Below are 26,393 nucleotides of genomic sequence, written 5' to 3' on the forward strand. Positions count from 1 at the left end.
TTGAATGGCATTCTCCCTTCTCCTTCCCCTCTTGTTCTCTGGTTCCCTCCTCCTGGCTTGCCTTCCCTGGCCCCCAGTCCTGCTGCCAGTCAAGCTCCACTTGACTACCTTGCTAAGACTCGATTGTAGGGAGTAAAGGCTGAGATACCTTCTAGGAAGCAGAGACTTACCGAATAAGCCCCGCTACCTCTAAGGGCGAGGGTCAGGAAGAAGAGAGCCCCAGCCAGGCGGGCACAGGGGGACTGTGGGAGTGGGGAGCTCAGCTGGGGGAAGATTGAATTGTGTCCCTCCAAATTCACAAGCCCTAACCCCAGTGTGATTGTATCTGGGGATAGTATTTTTAGGAGCTAATTAAGGTTAACTGAGATCGGAAGAATGGGGTCTCCATCTGATAGACTTGGTAGCCTTATTAAGAAGAGAAGAGAGGGATGCCTAGGGTGGCTCAGTCAGTTAAGCATCCGACTCTTGATTTCAGCTCAGGCCATGATCTCATGATGCGTGGGATTGAGCCCTGAGTCAGGCTCTGTGCTGACAGCATGGAGCCTGCTTGGGATTCTCTCTCTCTCTCTCTCTCTCTCTCTCAAAATATATAAATAAACTTAAAAAAAAGAAGAGAGCTCTCTCTCTAGAAGCACACACTGCAGAAAGGCCATGCGCGCAAACGATGAGAAGGTGGCTGTCTGCAAGCCAGGGAGAGAGCTCTCACCAGAATCCAACCATGCTGGTACTTCGGGTTCCAGAACAGTGACAGAGTAAGTGTCTGTTGTTTAGGCCACCCAGTATCATGTTATGGCTGTCTGAAGAGACCCACACCAGTGGGATTGGGATGCCTTGGTCCTGCTCTTTCGCATGTGGCCCTTCCATGTCAGAGGAACCAAGGACTCAGGGCTAAATCAAGTAGGTTCCTGCCCCAGCCTGTCTCCTTAGGCTCTTATCTCTTTCCTGGCCTAAAGTCCAAATTCTCACGGCTTCCTCTTCTGATCACACCTCTCCCCAGCCCAGCCCTCAGATCCAGTCTCCTGCCCTCCCACACCCCCAAGCCATATTTCTAAAGCACAAATCTGGTCACTTACTCCTTGGCTGAAGAGCCTCTGATGTCTCCCTAGCGCCCATCAGATGAAGTTCAAGCAGGTTGCCGTGCATGATTGTACATTGTACGACCTGTACGACTGCATACAGTGGTCTTGAGTCCAGCCTCATTCAGTCATTCATTGACTCATTCATTCATTTAATAAGTATTCATGCCCTAGACATTCTCAGCCTAGCACCCAAGGCTCTTGATAATCTGGCTGCCGATTCTGCTTCCCCTTACACTTACTCCCTTGAGTACCATATACTTCAGCAACGGTGAATATGGTATCGTCTCATACCTGTGTGTTCCACATGTAGATTCATCCATCTGCTTGTCTGAGAATGCTGAGGCAGTAGAACGGGCACAAATTTAGAATCTTATTTCTTGCCACTGCTCTTGAATATGGCCAAGTTAACCCTCTGAATCTCAGCAAAATGAGATTGAACATACACATTGTGACTCACATTGTACTTAGCACATAAGAGCCCCCCAATAAAAGTTGGTTTCTCTCCCCTGCTTTGCATGCTAAACTCCTATTTACCCTTGAAGACCCAACCTGAATGTTACCTCCTTGGCAACATTGCCCTCATTCCCTCCAAATGGATAAGGTTTACCTTCCCTGTTTCTAAACTTCCTGCCAGCCCTGCATGGCACTTACGAACCTCTGTTAGAACACTGTTACGCTGATCTGTGTGTCTAGCTCACACAAACAAAGCCTCCAGCCAGAAAACCCTTGTTGCACGAAGCAAGGCACCGATCTCTGGGTCGGGAGCCCTTTACCTCCTAGCCCTGCCCTGGGTCCAAGCCCTCAGCCTGTTGGATGGCTCGAGAGTTAAGGACAGGAGGCTGAGGATGAAAGAGAAGAGGTGAGCAGACAGATGAGGTGGCAGGGCGGGAGGGTGCTTCAGGTTTCTGGGGAGGTCACTCTGTAGCCAGAGAGGAGGCAGGCTTTGGAGAGGGTGGGAATCTGAGGCTTGAAAAATGGTTGACGGTGCAGGTGGCTGTCCCTCTCCCTTCCCATCAACTCTAGCTGGGCTTTGCTCTGAGTCCAGCCATCTGGGACAATGGGGTGAGGAAATTAAATGGGACAAGAGTGAGGGCACCCTGGTGGCTCAGTTGGTTAAACCTCCAACTCTTAATTTCAGCACAGGTCATGATCTCAAGGCTGAGATTGAGCCCCACGTCTGGCTCTGTGCTGACAATGCAGAACCTGCTTGGGAGTCTCGCTCTCCCTCCCTCTCTGCCCCTCCCCCCTCTAAATAAATAAATAAACAGTAAAAAAAAAATAAATGGGACAAGAGTTGGAGAGAGGAAGGGTTTCCTGTAAAGAGGGAGAGGACAGGTTTGAGAGCAGGTGGGTCAAGAAAGAATGAAGTGAGAATGAAAAGGGAGAACGTGGGGAGGGAGATTGAGGGAGGGGTGGACAGGTGGTATATGTGTATAGACAGCAGGACATGGAAGGATGGAAAGTTGGGAGGAATGACACTGGAAGGTACTGATGAGGGAGGCTTCAGACCAAGGGCTGCAAGGCCTGGGGCCTCCTGGACAGAGAACTCTTGAGATGTGAAGACCCCTCCTCTCCTGACTCCTGGCTTTGTGGCTGTCCTTCCTCCCCTCTGCCCACCAACCCTCCTACCCTTTCTGGGCTGGCTGCTCTCCCCATCGGCAAAAGTCTAAGTCAAATTTTTTGTTAAATCTTCCTGGAGGAAAGATGAGTTTTATGGTAAATGCGGCAGAGAAGGTAAATTACCTTCAGTGGACTCAGCCCACGGCCAGATAGAGGGGGGCTGCTGGGGCAGGAGGCTGGAATTGAAGTTTGGTAGCGAGAGGGGAGGCAGGGCCCCTCAATGGCAGTTCAAAGCCATTGGGAGAGTCTCTTCACAGGCCCTTCAGGGCAGCTCCTGCCACTGGGTCATATAACTCAGCCTAAACAGAAGCAGCAGCCCCCCTTCTTAAGGGTCTCTAGGAAAGTGGATTTCCTGAGGCCCCTCCTGTACCATCTGGCAAGACTTGGACTGCCAATTGCCAACTGGCAGAAGCTAATGGTAGAACGCACCCCCCCCCCCCCCCCCAGCCCAGGATGAAATGATGAAGCCATTGTCCATTTCTCCAGGGCTGAGTTGGTAGCCTGGGGCTCATCTGGGTTCAGAGACTCTTCCAGACTCCCCTTGAGCTGCCCATGTTTCACCTGCCTCTTGTCCCTCAGGGAGCCCAAGTGAGACCTTGGAATCCATCGGGGGGGCTACACACACTCACCTTCAGCCCTGGGACACGGGCAAAATCTCAACTCTCCGTCTTCCTGGCATAATGGTAGGCAAGGAGTCGTGAAGAAGAAAACCGAGTATGCCAGAAATGTGGTGAACACGGAATGGTTTAAGAGATGGTTTATGAAGGGAAGCCAGTGGTTACTGTACTGCTGTGGCCAGGGGGGTAGGAGGGAGTGTGGCAAATGCAGTCTTCTCCAGGACACTGTCATTGCCTGCCAACTCAGGTCACCTCTCTGTGTAGGTCTCCACCTCTGAGGGGGCAGCCCTGATTGCCTTAGAACCAACTGTTATGCCAAGACAGAAATTTTATTTTCCATGGGAACTACACAGGCACCCATGGGTAAAAGGGGTCTCTGCCAGCCGCCTGAATATAACCTTGAGAACTTGGCCACCGTGACCTCGAGAACCTTGTCCAGTGTTCTGTACTCTCCAGGGATGGGGCAGTGCCTGAGCACAGGCTGGGTGGGCTGCTCTCAGCCAGTCCCGCCAGCCCAGCCTCAGTCCAGTTTGGCTGCCTGGGTTGAAACCATAATCTGTCAGGCTCAGCTTTGGCCAAAGATAATGATAATGATGCGGTGGCAGGGCCCACAGCTGGGAGGAGGCAGGCACTTGCTCCTCGTAGAACAAAAGTGGGCTTCTTCTCCGAGCCTCTTCCATCCTCATGTTGTGGTTTTCTTAGGACCCCAGGCCTGTTAGACAAACTATTCCAGCTTCTTGGGAGTCTTGATGGAAGTGGGGTGGGAGAAAGACCGCCCAGCTTCTCCAGGCCTCTGGAGTTGGCTGGCTGTTTGCATTCATGACTCTCTGCTGCCCCCGTGTGGCTGGAAGGCCAGTTGATGCCCTACTGCTGTGCGCACTTGTCCGTGTTTCTCTATGAGTGTGTTTTGGGGACCAGGGGACACTCAACAAGACTGGGGCTGAGGCAGAACCAGAGAAAGCTGACCCTTGTGTCGGGTCTCCCGGCCCCCACCTCCCTCCTGTGGGTTGCATAAGGAGCATTAGGGCAGTTGTGACACCAGCTGGAGGACACTTGCTAACCAAAAAATTGAAAGAAAAGATGGGGCTGATACTCATTTGTAGTGCGGGGATTAGACATCGGGAATGTGAGGAGAGCTGGGTGGTCTCTGACCATAGGGCCAAGTTTCCCCTTGCTAAGCTGCCCTGACAATCATGGCCTCATTGGTCTAAAGAATCCAGGGCAGGCAGATCCTGCTTTGTCCTGGGAACAGCTGCCCAAGAAGCAATTGCAGAAGTGGCAGGGGGGTGGGGGTGGAAGAAACGGATATAGAGAGAAATAGAGTCAGTCCATTCCTCCTTTGATCAATTCTTGCAGACCATCTTTCCCAGGTCAGCCTTGAGCTAGGGGCGCATGGGTCCTGACCCAGCACCTGCTGTTTGCCACCACAGAGGGTCACATGTCTCTAACTCAAGCTGCTGTGTTGGTAGTATCCACGTTGATGGAGTCCGGGGTCCTCAGAGGTTGTTTCCATGTGGCCCTCAGGTGTGGGTGTGCTTCAGGATCACAGGGAACTTGTTAAGATGCCCACCAAAGTCTGAGAACAGCTGGTCCTGTCTATGGCCTCCTTATTTGGTTGAGGAAACTGAGACACAGTGGGGTCTGGCTGAAGGTCACTGATGAAGGTCACAGGGTTTCAAGGGTTTCACCAAGGTGTGGTATCTCTCTCTCCTCCAGTCCAATAGATTGGCTCATCAGTGTATGATGGGATGTCTGGGAAGGTGCAGAGGGAGCTCCCTCCCCCTACATCCTCTCTGTGTCCTGCAGCAGAGTACCCACAAGGCTGAGGACCTGGGAGGCCGACTGGACCGTGTCATACTCTGCGAACAGGTGGCATACATTCTCCTGGGACTCTGTCTGGCTCTTGGCCACAAATCCAAAGATCCTGGTGGGAGAGCACAGGCTGAGTGAGGTGGTGGGGCCCAGAGAGGTTAGGAGAGGTGATCTCAGCAAATACAGTGCTCCCCCGCTGCCCCTTCCCCAGCTCGCTGAGGATAGGATATGCCTCCTCCTCCTCAAGATCTAAGTTTCCCTCATTTTGAATGGGGGGAGGCTCTGAAGACAGGACCTGTGTATTCCTCATCTTAGTGGGAGGTTCCTGAGGGCAAGGATGTGTTTTGACCATCAGATTGGGGCATCCCTATAGATTAAAGCTCCCTGAGGTTAGACCCTGTGCCTCCTACATTAGACTGGGGGCTCCCAGGTTCATGACTCCTCCTTCAGACTGGAGGCTCTCTGAGGACCGGGGCTGGTGCCACCCCATCAAAACCATGGGCTCTCTTAAGATCAGGACAGGGGCTCCCTCCTTCTGTAACTCCCTTCTCCTGTTGGGTCCCAGGCCCTGCTCCAGGGAGACCTTTTATGGTGACTGACAGTGCACAGGAAGGCCTTACCAGGAGGGCTTGCAGTATTTTTGCCACCTGTGGGAAAGGAAGATGGACAGTTATGAGTACTGAGACCTCTCTGCATTCCGCAGGACTCTGGCTGAGCAGCGGGGGGAGCACGGCCAGCTGCGTCCACACCCCACGGGGTCCCACCCTGCCCTCATCCCGTTGCTCCTGGCCCCTCGAGGCTCACAGGCTCTGTCTGTGATCCCAGTCCCAGAGTCAGCAAGAAACCCCAGTGGGCAGCTAGGCCCTGGATGGCTTTCCTGAGTTCAGCCCAGCCTTGAACTCACTTCCGTTGCTCGGGGTCCATGCCACAGAAGCGTATGGTGGTGAGGGGGTAATGGCGCCGGAAAAACACCCTGGAAGAGGCAGGGAGAGAAGGAGAGCTGATGAGAGCCTATCCCAGGGCCATGTCCTACCTCCATCATCTCCAGCTCTCCCAGAGGTCACATGCCCTGCTCTCTAAGAAACCTCCCAGCTAGACCCTTACAGCCTGCCCTGCTGGGCCCTGGGGCACACGTTGGCACTTCTTTCCAGTCATGGAGTGAATTTGCCTTGTGTCCTACATACTGGGGTTTTTTACCCTCTCCCCACCCCACGCCCACTGTGTCATGTAACTGCTTGAGGATCGTAATGGCATCTTGCTCATCTCTTGTTCCTCCAGCCCAGGACCGGGCTCCTGCTAGACTGTGAAGCCCTAAGCCTGGGGAAGGAGTGATCTCATCCAGTGTGTCCCAGTGGGCAGCCAGAGTCTGGCCTTTTGCAGATGTGCCGTCAATGGATGCAGATTTAACCAGTGCCCAGTGAATCCTGGTTAATTCCATCTCTGTTGGTCACAGGGAAGGGGGACTTTGGTAAGAGGTCATTGGTGTGAGGCTCAGAGAAGGCAGGGAACTTGCCTGGAGTCACTCAGCAAGTCACTGACCACGTTGGGTCCACGATCCTGAATCTTACTTTCATCACTGATCCATGGCCGTGTCAGCCATCCCTTCCACTTCCCCCTGCCCAGTCCAGCAGCCCCAGGGCAAGGGAAGTCCCTTACTTCCTCTGGACATCCGTCAGGGTGATGCCTTGCTCGGTGACTTTGAAGTGGACCACGGTGGGTGTGGGGAGGATGTCCCTTTCAAAGGTGGTTGAGATGGCCTTCCGCACGGCCAGGGCTCCGCTCAGGGTCTCTACACTCACGGAGGTCAAGTACAGGGCATGGCAGCCTGTGGAAGGTAAATGCTGTGCTTGGGCCCTGCCAGGATCCTCCATGCAGAGGCCCAGTCCCAGAGGACTTCGGGATCATCTGTGGCTTTGCATTGCTCTGGCCTCTGGCCCTTAGGGTGGAGTAAAGGAGGGGCTGTTGCCCTATGTTAGGGATGTCCAGACAAACCTTCCTTCTGTCCAGAAGCATGGGTGGCACTGCCTCCACCTCCACCCACCCTGGGGCCCTGGTTCATTGTCAAGAGAAGGTGGAGAAGACAAGGATGGGGAAGGGCCCGTTGCAGGAGCTGTCACTCAGACAAGGGCTGATCTGTGCCTGGCCTCTGGACGAGAAGACGAACGACCTTTCCCCCTTGGAAACCCCCCAAGACTTGGACCTGACACTCTACAGAGGATCCCATGCCCACAGACCACCTCCAGGGCAGGTCCCTCAGGACCAGAGAGACCTCGGCATGTCCACATGTGCCCATATGTGTGCAGGGTGGGGTGTAAGCCTCACCCACCTCCCTGTCTTCTGCCCACTGCCCGCACCCCCCAGGCCTGCGGCCTTTCACCTCCGGGTTTACAGGGATGGGGAGAACCGGGGCACCTTTGTAAGGATGAAGAAATAAAGCTGTGATGGGAACGTGTGCGGGCCTGCATGCCCATGTGAGTGAGTGTGGGGCTGGGAGGTGCCCGCGGGGTCATAGCCAAGACTGGAGCCTCCTCCATGCCACTCACCTGCGGATTTCTTTAGGCAGGAGGCCCGGCTGCCTGTAGAAGGGTCTGAGGCTTCTCCACTTCCCAATTCTGAGCCAAAGCAAAGAACAGGCCCCGGAGGGGGCGGGGGCGGAGTGAACGGACCCTTCTCTTAGGAACATTAATCCCTTTGAACCTCTCCCACCTCCGCCCCCACCTTCAGGAAGCAAGCCGCTGAGAAACCTGGAGTGATTACTGTAATCAGACAAACGGGGCCACTTGGGGCTCCCCAGATGCCTAGCTTGCAAGTCTTTTGATCCCTCCTTTTCCTCCTTGCTCCTCCAGCCCCTGGATCTGCTGTGATCACCTGACCCTCAGGAGCCTCTGACCTCCTCCCTTCTTTCAGGCCCTTCCTAAACCCAGGCCTTTCTTTTCAGAAAGTAGGGAGGCCCTCCACATCACCACACTGGGAGCTTCGCCTGCCCCGACTCCTCTCCCAGAACCGCCCTGCTGCTCCTCCTGCACACCCTGAGATTGTCTAGTCCGGCTCACCAGCCTACTGGGCTGTAGGCTCCGGATGGGACTTCCTGGTCTCGGTTTGAGGTATGATCTGTATACCTTGGGGTGAATTACTCAGCCCCTTGAGTCCCCTTTTTCTTATCTGTGAAATGAGGATAACACCTATTCGACACAGTTGTGGTATGATGACGGCTGTCCCCATTTTGTAGAGGAGGAAACAGAGGCTCAGAGAGGTCAACCTCCTCAAGCCAGGAAGTGGCGATGCCGGATGGATGCTAGACAAAGCACTTTTAACTGTGACACTAATCCATAAATAAGGTGAGATGTGACCACTAGGAGCCTTTGTAGTAGGAACACACAGGCCCAGTGCCCCGATGCTGCCTCTCTGGGGCCCACACCCACCTTTCTGCGGGATGGTGAGTTTGCAGGGCAGGGCCAGGGCCATGATGGAATGCTGGCACACAAAGGCAGAGAGGCTCCCTGCAAGGAGACGGGCAGCTCTGTGTGAGAAGACCTGTCCCCGACCAGCCTCCCGGCCCAGAAGGGCAGGGCCCACCCCCGGGGCCTGCAGGCTGGAGACGCTCACCAAAGTAAGGCTCCTCATCTGCTCCTTTGAGATGCACCCCTTTGGCAGAAGACTCAATGAGGAAGTGGCGGATGAGGTCACTGTTGTCCTCACCTGGACAAAGAAAGAAGAAAGAGTGCGTGTGGATGGGAGTTCCAGAGTCCAGTGTTGGCCGAATGCTGACCATATCATTCCCTGACCTGCCTCCTCCTGGTCCGTCCAGAGGTGAACTTGTCCATCCCCCTGGCTCTGGGTGGGACTGCTGGTAAGAACCCTGTCTTCAAGGCCTCCCACAAAGGAGGTGTCAACGCCTTTGCTCAAAGGCTTCTGTGTCCAGTAATTCTCTCAGGAGATCCTTCTTTTGGTTTCAAGAGCTATGGGGGTTGGTTCTCAATGACTACTCAAATCAGATTTTAACGCATCAGCCTGATTTCTCTCTCCCCCTACCCACTCCTTCCCAGGGGCTATTATTCTCCACCAGATGGTCCCTGCTGACGCCAGGCTGGCCCTGGAGGGTGAACAATGTCCGTCTGCTTGTTCTCACCAGCCCCTGGCTTCCTCCTCTCTGTGCTCGCTGGCAAGGCTCGTTGACAACCAACGCCACCCAGAGATCACTTTCTTATTTAGACAGAGAGGCGTGGTGTAGAGAGCATGCATTTGGGGTTTTCATCCTTGCTCTGGGGGGTCATCGGCTAATTCTCGGAGCCCCATTTACCTCATCTGTTCGTCACGTGAGAGCTGCAATTCTGGGGTTTGGTGAGGGGCTGGTACTTAGGTACCTTGTACTATAATGATATGATCAGTCTTTATCTGTCTTCCCAGCGAGGTATCCTGGTGTAGGGTGGATGCCCCACAGCTGTGTGTGTTGTGTGTGAGGCCACGGGAAAGCGTGTGATAAGCTATCACATGTGATAAACTGTCACACACATATCATAAGCTAGGGCACACACGTTATGACTACCTTAGGTTCCTTCACAATAAATCTGGTCTGGACAGAGGTGGGCGCCCAGAGGAGAGGATCCTGGAGAGGGGCTGGGAACTTCCTCTCGGCCCCCCAGGAGAGCAGAGTGGGGAATCTGGGGACTCTGGGAGGCAGAAGCAGCTTAGGCTTGCCGTGGAAGGAGCTCCTTCTAGAGTCCCCCTGCAGGAAGGCAGCTGGGAGAGCCCTGAGGTGGACCGTCCTCCCAGCTGTCATTACGGGCCTGCTGCAAGGCAGCAGCAGAGCTGGGACTAAAGCCTACCACACTCCATTGCATCTGCGAGGTCTTGAGTGAGGACAGAGACCGGTGCGTACCTGATCGGTTCTGGGCAGGTGCGGGAGCCTCATGCACCTTCAAGGCAAGGCCGAAGGAACCTCGGTAGGAAGAACTGTCCCTCACGACGAAAGCCCCTGGCTCCTCCTTCCTCAGCAGCTCGATTGCTGGAACAATCCTTGGGTCAGAGACAGTTAACCGCACCCTCCTCCCTCTCTTCTGGACACCCTCTGTCCCCCAGCCCCCTTAGGTCTTCATAGAGCAGACATTACAGAATCACTTTTTGTTCCCAGGAAGTCCTTTCTGTTATCTAATCTCTACCCTTCCTGCTGCAGTCTCTATTTCCTCGAGACAAGAGGTTCACAGGATAACCCCCTTCCCTGGACCTACCATTTGTCTTTCCCTCCCCTAACATGACCCAGGGCCCCATATGCCTGATACAAGGTGGGGAACCCAGACTCTTGGGTCACTCATCCGTTGAAACACAGTGCTTCCTTTTACCTTGTTCCCGGGTGATGCTTGGCTTAAACCAGTATTTAGATGTGTCCATCACAAACTTCATCGTGGGCTGCATGTCCCTGGGGGGACCTGGAGACAGAGAGGGTGGACCCTGTAGGCTGGACAGAGGGGAGCTGAGAGACCCTCCCCCCTCCTCTGTGCAGTGGTCCCGTTCAACCCGCCCCACCCTACCCCAACCCCATTGTATCTCCAACGTCCTGCAAGAGGCAAAATCCAACAGAAGAATTCCAGGGCTTGGCACATGTAGGACTTAGGAGTCTCCCCTTGTATCCTTGGTAATGAATCACAAACAGATAAAAATCTCAGTTTAATGAGAAACAGTTTCTCAAATCTAGTGTTGTCTGGTGTGGACCGAAAGAAGGGATAAATAAGAGATTCTGAGATGCATCATCTGTTTGATTTTATCCTCTCTTCCTCCTTAAGAATCCTACAAGTGTCTTGGGGGGGGGGGGTTGGAAAAGAAATTGAAAGAAAAGTTGAGGAAAAGAAAGCAGCAGATCTGGGCCGATGAGCCTGTGCAGAAGAAGTCAGGAGACAGGATTCCTGACTCTGATTTGGGACAATTGTTTTGCTCCTGAAGCCCAGAGAGGACCGAATGTACTAACCAGCCTCTGAGGGTCTTTAATACTCCAATAGCCTAGGCGATTAGCATGGATTTTGTTTTGAGAATGGTTTGCAGAATTTGATAAGGTTCCAGGGTATAATTAGTGATATCCTGGGGCATCACCAAACCAGGATGGGAATATTACCAGGCTAAGTAAATGTGCTTTTTGAAATGACAGAATGGCCATTTTCCCGGGTCCCCTAAGACAGAGAGCTGTGGTTCTCAATTTTGGCATCTTAAAAAGGTGTGTTATGGCCGGTTGAGAGTAACTCATTATAAAAAAAATGTACTAAAATCTGCAAACGATTTGCCCTGGGAAAACGATCAGAGCAGATTCAAAGCACGCCCGTCATACCATTTTCTCTTGCTTACATTGACATGGCTCCCTGAATGGCAGCGTGGGCCAGAGTGAACATCACACCCCCCAGGAGTCACCCTGATGCTTGTGGCTGAGTGAGGGCTGAGAAGCCTCAGGAAGGAGGTGACTGAATGAGGCCAGAGCAGGGACAGTGTCCCCGGGGGCTGTGCAAGAGCTTTACTCTGGAGAGATGTACCCCGTGGGTACTAAGGCTGTGCCTGTGTGTTTCATGCTTTGGGTTCTGGCTGGTTTTGTTCTTTTTGGATGCCTGTAGTCACAGACTACGGGAAGGAGGGTGTTTGCTGTTTTGTGGTTTTTAGCTGTCTGAATTGGAATGCGTTGTCTCGGTCAGCCCTCTGTGTGCTCGTCATCCATGAACGTCAGAGGTAGGACTGACTCTCCTCCCTCTCCCTCTTGTGGGTTAGTCATCAAGCCTGCTGTTTTCATATCCCGAGGGTCTCTTGGCTCCGTCCTCTCTCCTCCACTGCCCTGCCCTGCCCTGGTTCAGGCCCCCATTATAGCTTGTCTGACCACTTCGTGATGAAAAACAAAACAAAACAGTTCTCCCTACAGTTCCTCTGCCAGAGTGATCTATCAAACGTGCACCTCCGGGGGCACCTGGGTGGCTCAGTCGGTTAAGCGGCCGACTTCGGCTCAGGTCGTGATCTCACGGTCCGTGAGTTCGAGCCCCGCGTCGGGCTCTGTGCTGACGGCTCGGAGCCTGGAGCCTGTTTCCGATTCTGTCTCCCTCTCTCTGACCCTCCCCCGTTCATGCTCTGTCTCTCTCTGTCTCAAAAAATAAATAAAGGTTAAAAAAAAAAATTAAAAAAAAAACCAAAAAACAAAAAAACGTGCACCTCCGACCCCATCACTCTCTCGATTGAGACGCTCTGCTAAGGCCCCCGTGGCCTAACGGGTAAAATCCACTCTAGCCTGGGGTTCAAGGCCTTTCCCAATCTGGCCCCAGATTACTCAATGACTTGACCCTACACCCAACACTGCAGTCATTTCCTAAACATGCATGTGCCTCTACACCTTCATGATTGTGGACTCGCTGTTCCCTCTGCTGGGAATGCCCCTCCTCTCCTGCTCTGGCTACAGACTCCACCACTTTCCAGATTCAGCTCAGATGTCACGTCCTCCGAGGAGCTTTCCCAGTTTTTCAGACTAAAAGGATCACTCCTCCCTCTGTGGCCCCCCAAGACTTAGGACATCTCTTTACTTCTGTGTTTATCCTACTCTACACGGATTCCTTGGCTTTTGTATCTCTTTCTAGACTGTGGCCATCTCTCTGTCCCTACTACTTGGCAAAGTGCTTGGCACACAGTAGGTATTCAGCGTGTTGACTTGCTATTGCGGAAACCCACTGATGTTTTATCTATTCCCCCAAGCCAAACTTCACAACGGTTTAAGTACTGATTTACAACATACCCTCCGAGGATGTGGTAAGAGGAGCATCTGGCAGGGTCTGGCTGTGGCTCCTGGTGGCCGGACAGGAGTGGCCGGAAGAAGTGGCCCCAGGTCGGACAAAGTCCTGGTGTCCTGGGGTTGGCTGGGATGGAGGAGACCCTGGTTCTGGGCAGCCGTTGATCAGCACGATGGGTATGTCCACCATGGAGTTGGTGATGGAGGGCGGGCAGCTGCTGGCATGCTCCTTGGCCAGTGGTGGGGACTGGGTTGCTCTGGGCTGGCCCATGCTTGCAGTGGGGTTGCTGGGGACCTGGAAGTCACTGGCTCTCGTGCACAGGGACACTTGGCCAAGGCTGTGGAGACTGGAGGAAGAGCTGGCTGGGCTTTCCAAGGACCTAGAAGATGACTGATGGCTGGAGATGCTGGAGTGGAGGAGGGACTGGCTGCTGCAGGGAGGGCACCAGACAGGCAGGGTGTTAGGATGTCAGAGTGGACACTCGGGGCCTAGAGTTCTGGTTAAACAGAGTGTTGTATACTCCATTCCCCATAGCCCAGGACAAAGTGCATGCCCACCTGATCCCCAAGGGATGCTGAAGGGTACAGAAATATCTCTGTACTGCCAAGTCTTTGGTCACTTAAAGTAGCCAAAGAGCTGATTCCCTGCAGGTCATGTGGGCTTGGGCTGGACCGGATTCCCTCTGCCTTCCCAGCCAGAAAGTTCTGACAGCTATCACACAAGCACCCCAATATTCCCAAGAGCTTTGCACGCAGGCTGGACACAGGCTGGACCGTGTCTACGGTGGATGCGGAGGGAGCTCCCCAGCTGGTGGAAGAGGAGGAGGCCAGCTCTGCATCCAGCCAGACTTCTCTCTGAGCTCAGAAGCCCATGCCAACGGCCATGGCTGTGGAATCCCAGCCTCCTTGCCAACGACTGCCTTGGCACAGCAGCTTTGGAGTCGGTGTGGGGGACAGAGGTCCTGCAGTTTGGTCCTCCTGGGAAGGGTGTGTGTGTGTGCAGCTCCACTGTGAGGCCTGCACATGGGGCTGCGGCAATTAGGAATAATGCTCAGGCAGGTCGGCCTCCCTCCTCCTAGGTCTTGCTAGCAATAAAGAGGAGGGAGGCTTTCCTTTCCTAAATGGTTTTCCCTAAGCCCCCAAATTTTATTTATGCACTTGTGTTTTGAGGTTGAAAAAAGAGCTCTCTTCCTTGAGATGGGTTGTATGAATGCTGGAAAGGATGCAGGTAAGCCTCATCAGTTCTTTTCCCAAGTGGTAGGCATGAATAAAAATCTTTGTATATTGAGTTATATTCTAAGTGCTTGAGGAAAGCTTGAGGTCCAAATGGCTGTGATGGTGTAAAAGAGAATATTCGCTCATGTTTTTGGTACACATCCTGATTTTGCTCAGATAGAGCAGAGTGCCCATCTATTTTAGGATCTGTGTGTGTGTGTGTGTGTGTTGTGGAGGCAATATCAGAAGCTATGATGGGAGTGACCTACCTTCCAAACACATAGCTGATGTCGGATGCTGGGCTGGCTGACAATACAGAGACCCTGCTGCCCCGCTGTGGGGCCAGGCCCCCCAGCCCCTTCTCCAAGCCTGGAGAAGCCACCAGTGGGGAGCCCAAGCCATGGGAGCCTGACGTCTTGTTCCCGATGCAGGGGATGGAGATGCTGGGAGAGGGTGGGGGATGAGAGGAGGGAGCCCCAGAGTGGGGAGGGGGGCGCTGGTGCCCCCTGCCCTGGCTCCCAGAGAAGATGAGGCTCTCGCTGCTGCTTCGAGTTTCTCGAGGGATGTCTCTGGAAAGGAGGAGACCACCACTGCGCGGGGAGCCGAAGGGTGGAGTGACAGATGGGCTGGAGCAGCGCTGGGGGCCATCATGGCACCTTGATCTGGTGGAGGTCACCTCGATGTACTTTATGTCTGGGGAGAGAGCAGAGCATCGGTGAAACCTGGGAGCCTGTAGTCACAGAACAGGAATGCTGGAAGAGTCCTCAAGCCCATCTGGTCTCTCCTCTTTTAGACCGATGTAGAAACAGGCTCAGGGAGGAGGAGTTTGCTGGATTAGGATTAGCATCCAGCTCCACCTTCTAGGCACTGTTCCAAAGTCACCCTCTTTGTGATATCTTCCTTTCATGTGGAGATGCAGTGGAATGAACACAGGTCTTGGAATCTGACAGACCTGGGTTTCAGATCTGACTCTGCCACTTACTATCACAGAACTTGGCCAAAGGACTTCAGCAACTAGAACCTTGGCTTCCACACCTGTAAAATGGGGTGACTATACCCAGCCTCTTTGTGTTACAGTAAGGATGAGACAAGATGAATGTAGGAGACATAGCACTGTTCTTGGCACATAAATCTTTTAAACTAGGGAATCTTTTCCTGAGTGAATGTCCCCCTCCTCAGGTTGAAATGACTGCTTTTTGGAGTGTGCCAGTCACATTTTCTGATGCCTCCATTGGTCAGGGTGTTTGAAGGGTGTTTCTACATCTGTGTCTACAATGAAGGCAGGGGGTCTCAAGCTTGGTGGCACATTAGACTCATCTGATGAGCTTTTAAAAGTCCTAATACCCAAGGCTACACCTTGTGCCAAATAGATCAGAATATTTGGTATAGACCCACACCTCAGGTTGTTTGTTTAGTCCCCCAGCTGGTTCCAATGTGCACCAAGCCACACCACTGTGGCCCCCAGCCCAGCCCAGCACCACCACTTTACCTGGGAGCTGGTAAGATGCGTATAATCTGTTTCCACCGCAAGCCTGCTGAATCAGAGTCTGCATTTTAGCAAGACTCCCTGGAATCTGAGTGTACTTTAGAGTTTTGAGAAGTCTGTTTTAGAGCAGGAGCTCCCAGAAGGTAGGGTTTGCTACATTATCAAGCTGTGGACCTCCCAGGTCATGCTTCTAGCTGGTGCCCAGTTGTTGGCTATTAAACATGCCCCAGGGTGGTGGCTCACTCCAGTGCTCTTTCCTTTTCTCAATGGGGGCATCCAGGACTCTTGTTCTGAGAAATTGCTCCTCCCTGGAGTGGGGCACTGGGTGGTTTTCTCCAGGGTGAGTATGGACACCCCTGGTCCTGACCTGGGGGGAGGGAACTGTCCTTGGTGCTGTTCCAGCAAAGGTGGTAGAAGCTGTGTGTGTGTGTGTGGGGCGGGGGGGGGGGGGGGGGGGGGGGCTACCTAGCTGCTCCCTCCTGGAGGCCTGTTGAGTCCTGCCTCTGGCTTCCCAGGATGGAAACTGGGGCAAAGTCAGCGGGAAACTGCACCTTCAGCTCCTGTCTGCCGGCCTCCCACCCCCTTGGGCTTTGGCACATGCACCAACTCCTGCCCACCATGACTGTGGAATCCCTGCCTGCCCCAGCCCGCTCCCGGGTAGGACCTTGAGCCTGCTGGCGGTTACTGCCTCTGTCTGATCCTGCTTTGGGCTGGGGTGGAGGTGGAGGATTACATCAGATGAGGGGGGCTGGGAGGCTGACCTGAGCATGCTGTTCCAAGGGGTAGAGGAACAGGCCTGGCTTTGTAGTCAGACAAACCTGGGTGTGAATCCTGGCTTTGCCACTTTCCCGCCAAGAGGCATCAGGTAACGTTCCTAACCACTGTGAGCCTCAGTTTCCTCATCTGCAAAGTGGGGATCTAAAACCAACCTCCCGAGATTTTGGTAAGGATAAAATACATTGATGAACGATGCCTGGAGCTTGGTGCATGGTGGGCTTCAGGGAACTTCTCCTGAGTGCCTGCTTTTTGAGGCCAGTATTGGTCAGATGGCTGACACTGTCCAGCTAAAGTGGGAGTCCTACTGCTGAGGGCAAGAGAAGACGATTTGGCACAATGTATTGTGGGTTCTGAAAAAGTAGAGGTCTTGGAAAGGGGTGGATTCCTCCGGAAGGTTGGCAAGCACAACTTCTATTTTTATAGGACTTTATAGTGCTTATAGCCGTAATCCTCTCGGCCCTTATGCCCAATTCCAGCAGCCATTGCTTTTACAGAGGAGGAAACTGAGGCTCAGAGAAATGTGGCAATGGAGCTGGCATTTATTGCATAATTTTTTAATGAAGGCTGGTATTTATTGAGTGCTGTGTGCCAGCGCTGTTGCAAACACATTACCTGTATTGGCTCATTTAATCCTCACAACAACTCCGTTGAAGTAAAAAATGTTATTCCATATAACAGATGAGAAATCAAGGCTCAGAAAGGTTGAGTGAGTTATCCAATGCCACACAGCCAGGGAGCGGAGGAATCCGACTCCTGCTCCTGTGCTCAGTTTCGGGGGCCCCTTCCAGGAGGAGGGGCTCCTCAGGACACTTTCCCAAGGCCTGGTCCTTGTGAGAAGTCCTTGGCTGCTTTGCAGAGGGTCTCTTGGCCCGGTGAAGCTCTGAGCTTCCTACTCACTGGGTCATCCAAACACCAACCAAAGGCCTTTCTTGGGGACTACAGAGTAGGGTTGGGAAGGGAGGACGGAAGGAGTCCTGGAGCTGTGAGTCACCTCTCCCTGCTGCCCTGAGGTGCATGTGGCTGGGGGAGTGGAGGCCCCCACACCCTCCCCAGGGTGCAGCCGCTGTTTACAGGCCCGTGGGGCAAGTCTGAGCAGTGCTGGGTGGATGCAGGCGCCAGCACCAAGCTGGGCTGGTGGAAGGGGGCACGTGGGTGGGGGGCAGAGAGATAGTTATTAAACACCCTTCACTTGGGATTGGCAAACAGCCTTGCCTGGCAGAAATTGCTGGAAAATGAAATGTGGGCTCCTGTTCCAAAGATGGGGAGGGGTGTTGGAGATGGATATGGTGTTTGCTTGGAGAAGCCATCCTCCTGGTGGGATGCCCCACCCCCCCCCCCCCCCCCCCCCCCCCCCGCCCAGGGTAAGTCTGAAGGAAGGGGCAGGGGCAGGGGAGCTGGGGGAGGTGTGTGAGTACAGAGGGGAGGTGGAACCCCAGAAGAGGAGCCCTCAGGCTGCCTCCAAACAGATTTGTTCTTCAAAGCTCTGGAGGGCAGGAAACTAGCACCAAAGAGAGAAAGGCAAGAACACAGACTCTGGAGGCCAGAAGCCTGGGCTTTGAGGCCTGGCCTATGACTCACTGGCTGTGTGGCCATGGGTCATTACTTCTTCTTCTCCCTGAGCCTCATTTTCTCATTTGTGAAATGAGCCTGCCACTATTTCCTTCACAGGGTCGATGCTGAGATCATGCACTACAAAATCTATGTACATTTAGGGAAGGGAGAAACATAGGATCGCCGACGCTTAATGTCTAATTTTGCCAAGTGAGGACGAAGAGAAACAGTAAACATCTGCTAGCACCACAATTCCCTTTGACACCCCAAGAGAAGGAGGGATGAGAGGCAAAGGTGGGGCATCCCACACATTTGGATACCTTTGGCCCAATGAGAACTCACCACTGTGCCCAGAATTAGCTATGCTGCCATGGGCTGGCAATTGCTGTCACCAGGAGTGGTGGTCTGAGGCGAGGGTTTTGGCAGGTGGAGATGCATGAGACAGGTGCCACCCATCACAGTGATGTGCTATTAGTGATCACAGTCTAACTGGGAGCTGACTATGCTGGCTCTCTCAGGAGGTAGTGAGCTCCCAGGCATCACCGCCATTCAGGTGGAGGTTAGAGAGAGGGTTTTCTTGTTCCATCACAAGAGGCTAGGGCAGAGCTGGGGGACTTCATCAGGACCCTCTGACCACTGTTGGCTGCCCACTCATTCCCCAAATCCCTCTGCTACCCAGAGCATCTGAGCTTCCAGACTACTGACCTTTGGCCCCTGGAGAAAGGGCCTGGTTGTCAGCGTCCCCACCCCATACATGTGGATGCTCCACAGAGACTGTCTTGCCCCAGCTGGCCTTGAGTGTGTGGAACCCCTGCCTTGGGGCATTAACATTACAGCCCTGGGCTTGCTCCTGCCAATGGTAATTAGACCCAAGCGACCTTCCCTGCAGAGACATGCCTGTGAGTGGCCTCCAGAAGCAGGAAGATCTTGGGGGCATAGAGGTGGTTCTTATAACAGCCCTGGTCGGCAATGCTCAATGGGAGGGGGAGGAGGCAGGCTGGAGGCTGGAAACTCAGGCGCCAGAGGACCTGGGTGCTGGGCTCACCTCTGCCCCAGACCCTGAACCTATCCTCGGACTGGTCCTAAATGCAACCCCTGTGTTTAATTAAAACAGCTGTGGGGTGCCTGGGTGGCTCAGTCAGTTGAGCATCCAACTTCGGCTCAGATAATGATCTCGCAGTCTGTGAGTTCGAGCCCCGCGTCGGGCCCTGTGCTGACAGCTTGGAGCCTGGATCCTGCTTCTGATTCTGTGTCTCCCTCTCTCTCTGCCCCTCCCCCGCTCATGCTCTGTCTCTCTCACTCTTATTCATTATTCAAAAATGAATAAATGTTAAAAAAAATTAAGAAAAAACCCAGCTGTCATTCATAATGACTAACAGTGTGCCAGGACTTGTGATAAACCCTCAACAAGTGTTATTTCTTTTAATCCCTGCAACCCCCTTTGAGGTAAGAACTCGTCTCTGTTTTACAGACTAGGAGTAGGAGACAAAGAAGTGAAGTCAATAGCTTCTTTAAGGTTTGTCCACCTCCAGTGATTAGGCTGGACTGGCTCCTTACTGAAGTCCATCAGCCTCAGTTTTTTCATCTGTAAAATGGGCAGAAAATATTTCATGGGAATAGATCGGGAGGATTAAATGTTCTCCTGTAAGGGGCTCAGCACAGTGCTTGGACATAATAAGTGTTCAATAAGTATAAATTCTTATGGACCCTATCTCTAATCCTAATTGTACCCCTTAATCCATGTTTAACGCCCTGGAGATCTCAGTCTTCTGGCCTATCTAATGGGGCTGCTGCTTCTTGATCCTTATCCTCAGAGTATACTTGAAACTCTTTGTTGGGGAAACCGACACCAGATGTAGGGATTTCTAGAATTCCTTAGATGTGGTGGTATATTGAAGTTAGTTGTACCAGTCCATGAGAGCTGATTGTTAAATTTTTCAGATTTTGTCCAGCTGATTTCTAAACTTAGACATGATTAAAAATCAAATTATATAGGGGCGCCTGGGTGGCTCAGTCGGTTGGGCATCCGACTTCGGCTCAGGTCATGATCTCATGGTTTGGAACCCCGCGTCGTGCTCTGTGCTGACACCTCAGAGCCTGGAGCCTAATTTGGATTCTGTGTCTCCCTCTCTGTCTGCCCCTCCCCCGCTTGCACTGTCTCTCTCTTTTTCAAAATATAAATAAACATTAAACATTTTTTTAATCATGCAAACTTACAACGAAATAACTTATGGTAAAAACAAAAGTAATAAATACAACTCACCACATTCCAATTATTTTACTATAATCTATACTCTATTTTTGAAAAGTTTTGTTTATTTAAGTAATCTCTACGCCCAACGTGGGGCTCAGATTCACGACCCTGAAATCACGAGTCACATGCTTTTCTGACTGAGCCAACCAGGCACTCCACTATCATCTATATTCTTGAGGTTATTAATATCTATTGTATTGTATAGTAGAAATACTATAAATACAATAACGGCCTTGTACAGGCATGTCTTTCCAGTGCTACATTCAGTGACATCATGTTGGTAGTTTGAAATCAGCCCTGGTGGCAGATGTTTCTTTTTTTTTTTTTTCTTTTAAAATTTTTTTTTTTCAACGTTTTTTATTTATTTTTGGGACAGAGAGAGACAGAGCATGAACGGGGGAGGGGCAGAGAGAGAGGGAGACACAGAATCGGAAACAGGCTCCAGGCTCCGAGCCATCAGCCCAGAGCCTGACGCGGGGCTTGAACTCACGGACCACGAGATCGTGACCTGGCTGAAGTCGGACGCTTAACCAACTGCGCCACCCAGGCGCCCCTGGTGGCAGATGTTTCAAATCAGGGCTCTCTCCCATCCCATCGTGGAGCTAGGTGTTAGGCGTTTACCAGCACACCACCCCTGAGACACAGCAGGGTTCTGCCCTAAGTAGACTGACCTCTGTGACTCTACTTCCAGCTTGGGACTCCCCAGACAGATACTCCCCTAAACAGCAACAGGGGCCCAGAGAGCAATCCTACAAGAGTTTCAGGGGACCGGGGTTAGGACCTCAAGGGATATACCATAGAACAGTGAGGTTCAGGGATTCCACATTTATCAAGCTCTTATTTACTGCATGGCATTGTATGAAATTCTTATATATAGTAGCTTATTTAAAGTCTGAAAAATTGCATAAAACAGGTATCCATCACCTTTCCAAAATCAGTAATAAAATAGAATTGGATAGTGAGGGAAACTTGTATTTATCTCCTTTATACAGGAGAGAAAACAGAGGTTAAGTAACTTGTTTAGGGCTGCACAGCACCTCCCAATAGGACATAGTCTCCTGCTCCTCTGATTTGTTGGAAAAAGTCCTTCTTCCTCATGAGGTCTGGTCCCCCCTCCTGGCACTGTGCCCCACGTCCTTACCCAAGGCTTCAGGCTCATCTTTCTTTTTCTTTGTGGTAATGCTCTGGGTGGGTTCGGCCCAGGGCGTACCAGCTCCTGGGGGGAGAAGCTGGAAGGTGGGGTCCAGTTCCAGAATCATCTGGTTGAGGCTCTCCAGTGAGAAGTCAATGTAGGAGTCAAGGTCCTCCAGGGCCCCTGAGGCCTGCTCACCAGGGGACTGTAGGAGGCAGCTGGCTTTGGCCCCAGTCTGTGGGCCTTGCTGGAGCCTGCTGGGGGGCCCCTTGTTGGGTGTAGGGGCCATCAGGGCCTGGGCTCCCCAGCCTTCTGTGGTGTAGTAAGGACACTGGGGTGACAGGCTGGGGCTGGGTGCTGGGTGCAGGGCCCTCCTGGGTTCTTCACAGGGAGTCAGGCTGACTGCATGGCCTCCTGCCAGCAGGGGGCTGGACATCACTTGCGACATGGTGGGGCCAGTGACTGTCGGTTTACCTCTGGTTTCAAATCAGCCTCAGTTACACCCCAGAGATGTCGCTTGCCAACCGGAAGCTCCCAGGACCTGAAAGATACCAAGGTTGGGAACTGAGTAACTTTGGTAGATGAAGCCCCTGCCACCCCTCCCCACAAAGCAAAGGCTTATTTATTCATTCATTAAAAGCATGGATACTGGCAGGGGTGGGGGTGGGGGTGGAGTGGCGCCTGGCTGGCTCAGTCGGAAGAACATGTGACTCTTGATCTCAGGGTTGTGAGTTTGGGTGGCATGTTGGGTGTTGAGATTACTTAATAAGTATTTAAAAAATAATAATAAAATAAGAAGCAAGGATACTGGAGCCAGACTGTCTGGGTTTGCATCCTGGCTCTACTACTTAGTAGCTGTACAATGTTGGACAAGTTAATTAACTTCTCTGTACCTCAGTTTTCCTGATCTGTAAAATGAGTTAAGATTTGTAGCATACTTAGAACAGTGCATGACACATAAAAAGCATTATGTAAGTGATTCTTAAAATCTCTTATTGAGAGGTTATTGAATATCTACTCTGTCACAGCCTTATTTATTAAATAAATACTAGCTAATATTTATTGAGTAATTACTATGCACACATATTACACAGAAAGCCATTTAAACTCCTCCTAACAACCATATGAGGTAGATACTATTTTATGATGTGTGACTGGAGAGACAGAGAGGTCAGTTACCCGCCCAAGGGTCATACGGCCAACAAGTATCAGAGCAGGACAGGACCTCAGCCTGCCTGATGTCAGAAACCCTGTATTTAGCTGCTACTGCATGTGGGCCAATTGGTGAAACAGACAAGCAAGCAGGTGAGCAATTCTAAACAGGGTTACCAGGGAAGAGGCAAAGCAAGGAGACTCTGTAGGCACTGGTGTGGAGGTCAGGGAGGACTTCCTGGAGGAAGGGACATGTAAAGGGAGACAACAAGGAAAAGCAGGAGCTAGCTGAGCAAGGCAGGTAGGGTGAAGAGACAGGTATGTTCAGGGCCCTAGTGGGCAGGGGACATCACTAGGTATTACTGAGCATCTGAGAAACAGAGAGCACCTAGTTGGATGGGGGGAAAGATGAGGTGGGGGGAGGCAGGCTGGCCAGACCCTGCAGATGTAGGCTGGGCTCTGTAGTGCCTGCTGCACCCTGAGGGCAATGAGGAGCCACAGAATAGTTCTGAGCTTGGCAGTGACATCATCAGTTGATAATCATTCCCTGTGGGCTCATTTGGGAAAGAGATGTTCCGACTTCCCTGTTTCCCTTAGTGTGGAAAGTTCTCCTTGTTGTCTAGCCTTAATGCCACATGTTAGTAGTTTCTTATAGGTTGGGCTGGGTAGGTGGTGACAGGTTCTGGGACTGGGGCTGCCAAGAAAACTGTAAGGAGAGGGGACTTGCTGGTTGTATGACCACTGCTAGCCCTGAGCCTCACTGTGTGCCCCACAACACCCCCTGACTCTACTTCTCCCTTTTTCCAAAACGCCTCCATCACATCAGACCCCAGGGCTAGAGAAGGAATAGAGACCAGTCTAGGGCAAATGCAAACTGTGGAGTCTGAAGATTCAGATTCAAGTCCCAGCTCAAACAGCTCTGTAAGGTATAACTCTGACCCTCAGTTTCCTCGTCTGTGAGCTGAGAATAAGAATTCCTGCCCTGTATCCTCCCAGAGAGAGGTGTGGAAATCGGTGAGTGAAAGCAGCTGGGCAATTCTAAATTCTTGGAAAGAAGGGCTTATGTAGAGTATAACACTTTCATAATAGTAATCATAGCTCCCGTTTACTGAGCACTCGCCATGTGCCAAGCTCTCACCTATGTGTTTTACACGTGGTAACTATTCGAATCCCCACATCACTAGGAATTGTTGTATCTCTATTAACTAGTCCATTTTACAGGTGAAGAAACTGAGACTCAGAGAGGTTAAGGAATCTACATAGGTCACACATCCAGAAAAGTAGAGCTGAGATTCAAACCCAGGCTGCGGGACTTGGGATTCTTAACTCCCTTTACCGCATGGAGTTCAAATGCAGAGGGATATCCGAGGTCCAGAGAGGGTGTACGATTTGCCCAAGGTCACACAGCAAATTAATGAGAAAAGCCAGTGTCCCTTGTCCCCCATGGCTCCTGTAGGCTCTGTTGCCAGACTTCTCCTTGGCTGGGGCCTGGAGGGGGCGGTGCATCCCAAGCTTGGGAAGGATGTCTATAAATGGCAGTGGAAGGGAATAGTCCTCTGGGCTCCTTCCTAGGAGCAACCGAGGACGCGGAGCTGTGACTCTTTCCTCACATGCTCCAAGTGGCCTGAGTTTACTGGGGCAGGATCTCAGTGCACCCTGAGGGGTTTTTGGCTGGGCCCCACAGAGGAGCCTGGGGTTACTGACTTTGCAGAGCACATTGTGGGCTGGGGTTATCACTCGGGATGCCTGCTTACTGATTGGAAAACTGCTACCCTTTCCCCTATGAGCCTCAGTTGTCCCATCTGTATGATGGGGATATAATAATAATGGAGCTTAAAATGTACTCATTTCATTTTCTCCGTGGCTCCATGAGGAGGGTACTATTACCATGGGGCTGGAGAGGTTCAGGGATTTGACTCAGGTCATAGAGCCTGCAGAATCCACTGGTGGAAATGGGGTTTGAACCCAGTAGTTTTGAGCCTGGATGGTCTTGGCTCCACAGTCCCAAACTCTTAACCTTGTGTTACTGCCTCATAGATTTAAGACCCTTTTCACATCTGCTCCTTCTGGGATTCTGGAACCCAGTGGGACAGGCCTGGGATTGAGTGAAAGGCAGGTAGCCCCTCAGGGTCTTGTTCAAACTCTCTTCTCACCTTGAACACTTCCAGGGCAGGGGCTGGGTCTCACTCCTTTATTCTTGGACACCCTCACCAGCCCACTCTCTAGCTCTTTCTTTTCTGCTGTAAGGTAAAGGTGAGGGTTGCTGGGGCTCCAGACTCTGTGTGTGTGTGTGTGTGTGTGTGTGTGTGTGTGTGTGCACGCACACACCTGCCTCTGTATGTGTTGGGGGTGTATAGGGCTCCAGCCAGCTCTGCCCTATTCATAGGTCCTTCCCATATATTCCCCTTTCTGATTTGGACTCAAATAACTTTCTTTGTTTCCAAGGGCTCCGGAGGCAGGGGGATCCTGATACCTTGGCAAATCCCTGTTTCCATTTCATTGACTTACTCTCTCCCTCCTATTATGAGCCCAGGTCAGCAAAGGGGGAGGGCGACAGAAGGTGAAGCCTGAGCCTCCTCTCCAAAGCATTTTGCCTCTACAGCCCATCCCCACCCCACCCCCATCCTTGAAGAGTGGCTTCTGATTTTCCCATCCCAGACTCACTAAAGCAGACCCTTGGATGGCCATGGCCCACCCCCACCCCCCCTCCCCATTCCTGGCAGCCTCTGAATGGCCCAGCATGGGGGCTCAGGGACAGGCTTCGTGTTGTGGGCTGGGAGGCAGGAGGCCTGGGTTCTCTGTCCATTCCCTTCCCAAGTCTCTGTGACCTTGGGCAAGCCTCTTTCCACCCCAGCCCTGGACCTTGGTTCTCTCATCTGTACACCGAAGGGTACAGATTTCCTTCTCTTAAAGCGCTGAACTCTGAGGTCTGTGGTCCTGAGACCATCTCTCTGTCATCTACGGCCTCCTCCCCTTTCTCTCCACCTTCACTTGGAGTCCCAGGACACGTGGAGAAGCTGAGGACAAAGGGTTAAATGAGGTTGGTGAAGGTGCTGAGTCTCCCTCTCTTGTCCTTAAAGAATAAAGGCACATACCTGGTGTCCAGGGCGGGCAGGCGGCTGTGTTCACTCCTGACTCCTGGGACCAAGACTGCTCAAGGGGGAGGTGCAGTTCACCTTCAGACCTGCCTGAAGAGCAGCACCTGGCCCTCCCACCCTCCCTCCCTCTTCCCCTCCAGGCCCTACACGTGGCTGATAGCCCACAGGCCCCACCCCTCCTGTGTCTGGATGAGCTCAGGTGGGGCTGGCACGGGCACCAGGGAAGGGAAACAATGGGTGGTGACCCGGCCTGGCGTTTGCTGGGGCTGTGTGTGTGTGTGTGTGTGCGCGCGTGTATGTTTCCCAAGCTTCTTGCTTGCCTGCTCCCCCGCCCCCTGCCCCATGCCCCTTGTTATGGGAGAGAGGGGTCTATGTACCATGTGGTCAGTGGAGCCCTGCTTATTAGGACAAGCTCTACCTGTTAGGGACAAGGTCCTTGTAGGACTAAGGTGCACTGTGGGCATTCCTCCTACCATGTGGCAGCCAGGAAAGGGACTGTGGGCTGGCAGAACCAGCAGAAAGTGAAGTCCTTGCCTTTGGGAAAGGAGGACATCGGTGAGCAAGGACCCTTCCCCTGTACTCTCTGGGCTGGGTCACACTGTGGCAAGCCCAGGGTAGGGGTGCACTGGAATTAAGGCTGGGCATAGATTTTTTTTTTTAACGTTTATTCATTTTTTGGTAAAGAGAGAGACAGAGCGTGAGCAGGGGAAGGGCAGAGAGAGAGGGAGACACAGAATCCGAAGCAGGCTCCAGGCTCCGAACTGACAGCACAGAGCCCGACGCGGGGCTCGAACTCACGGACCGTGAGATCATGACCTGAGCCGAAGTCGGACGCCCAACCGACTGAGCCACCCAG

General features: G+C 52.5%; 1 protein-coding gene across 1 annotated transcript; it reads right to left on the reverse strand.

The window, feature by feature from the left end:
• Positions 1-4,473: 4,473 nt before the first annotated feature.
• On the reverse strand, positions 4,474-25,642 carry TNS4 (tensin 4). Its single transcript, XM_060646136.3, has 13 exons — positions 25,535-25,642; positions 21,297-21,828; positions 14,357-14,780; positions 12,879-13,303; positions 10,468-10,554; positions 10,008-10,133; positions 8,735-8,827; positions 8,551-8,628; positions 7,672-7,740; positions 6,785-6,953; positions 6,033-6,101; positions 5,749-5,775; positions 4,474-5,240 (listed from the first exon to the last, which is right to left on the reverse strand). Exons 2-13 carry the CDS (start codon positions 21,733-21,735, stop codon positions 5,099-5,101), a joined length of 2,148 nt encoding a protein of 715 aa, XP_060502119.2. The 5' UTR covers positions 21,736-21,828; positions 25,535-25,642; the 3' UTR covers positions 4,474-5,098.
• Positions 25,643-26,393: the final 751 nt, after the last annotated feature.

The sequence above is a fragment of the Panthera onca genome, chromosome E1 (genome assembly GCF_046562875.1).
Source record: "Panthera onca isolate mPanOnc1 chromosome E1, mPanOnc1 haplotype 2, whole genome shotgun sequence".
NCBI lineage: Eukaryota > Metazoa > Chordata > Mammalia > Carnivora > Felidae > Panthera > Panthera onca.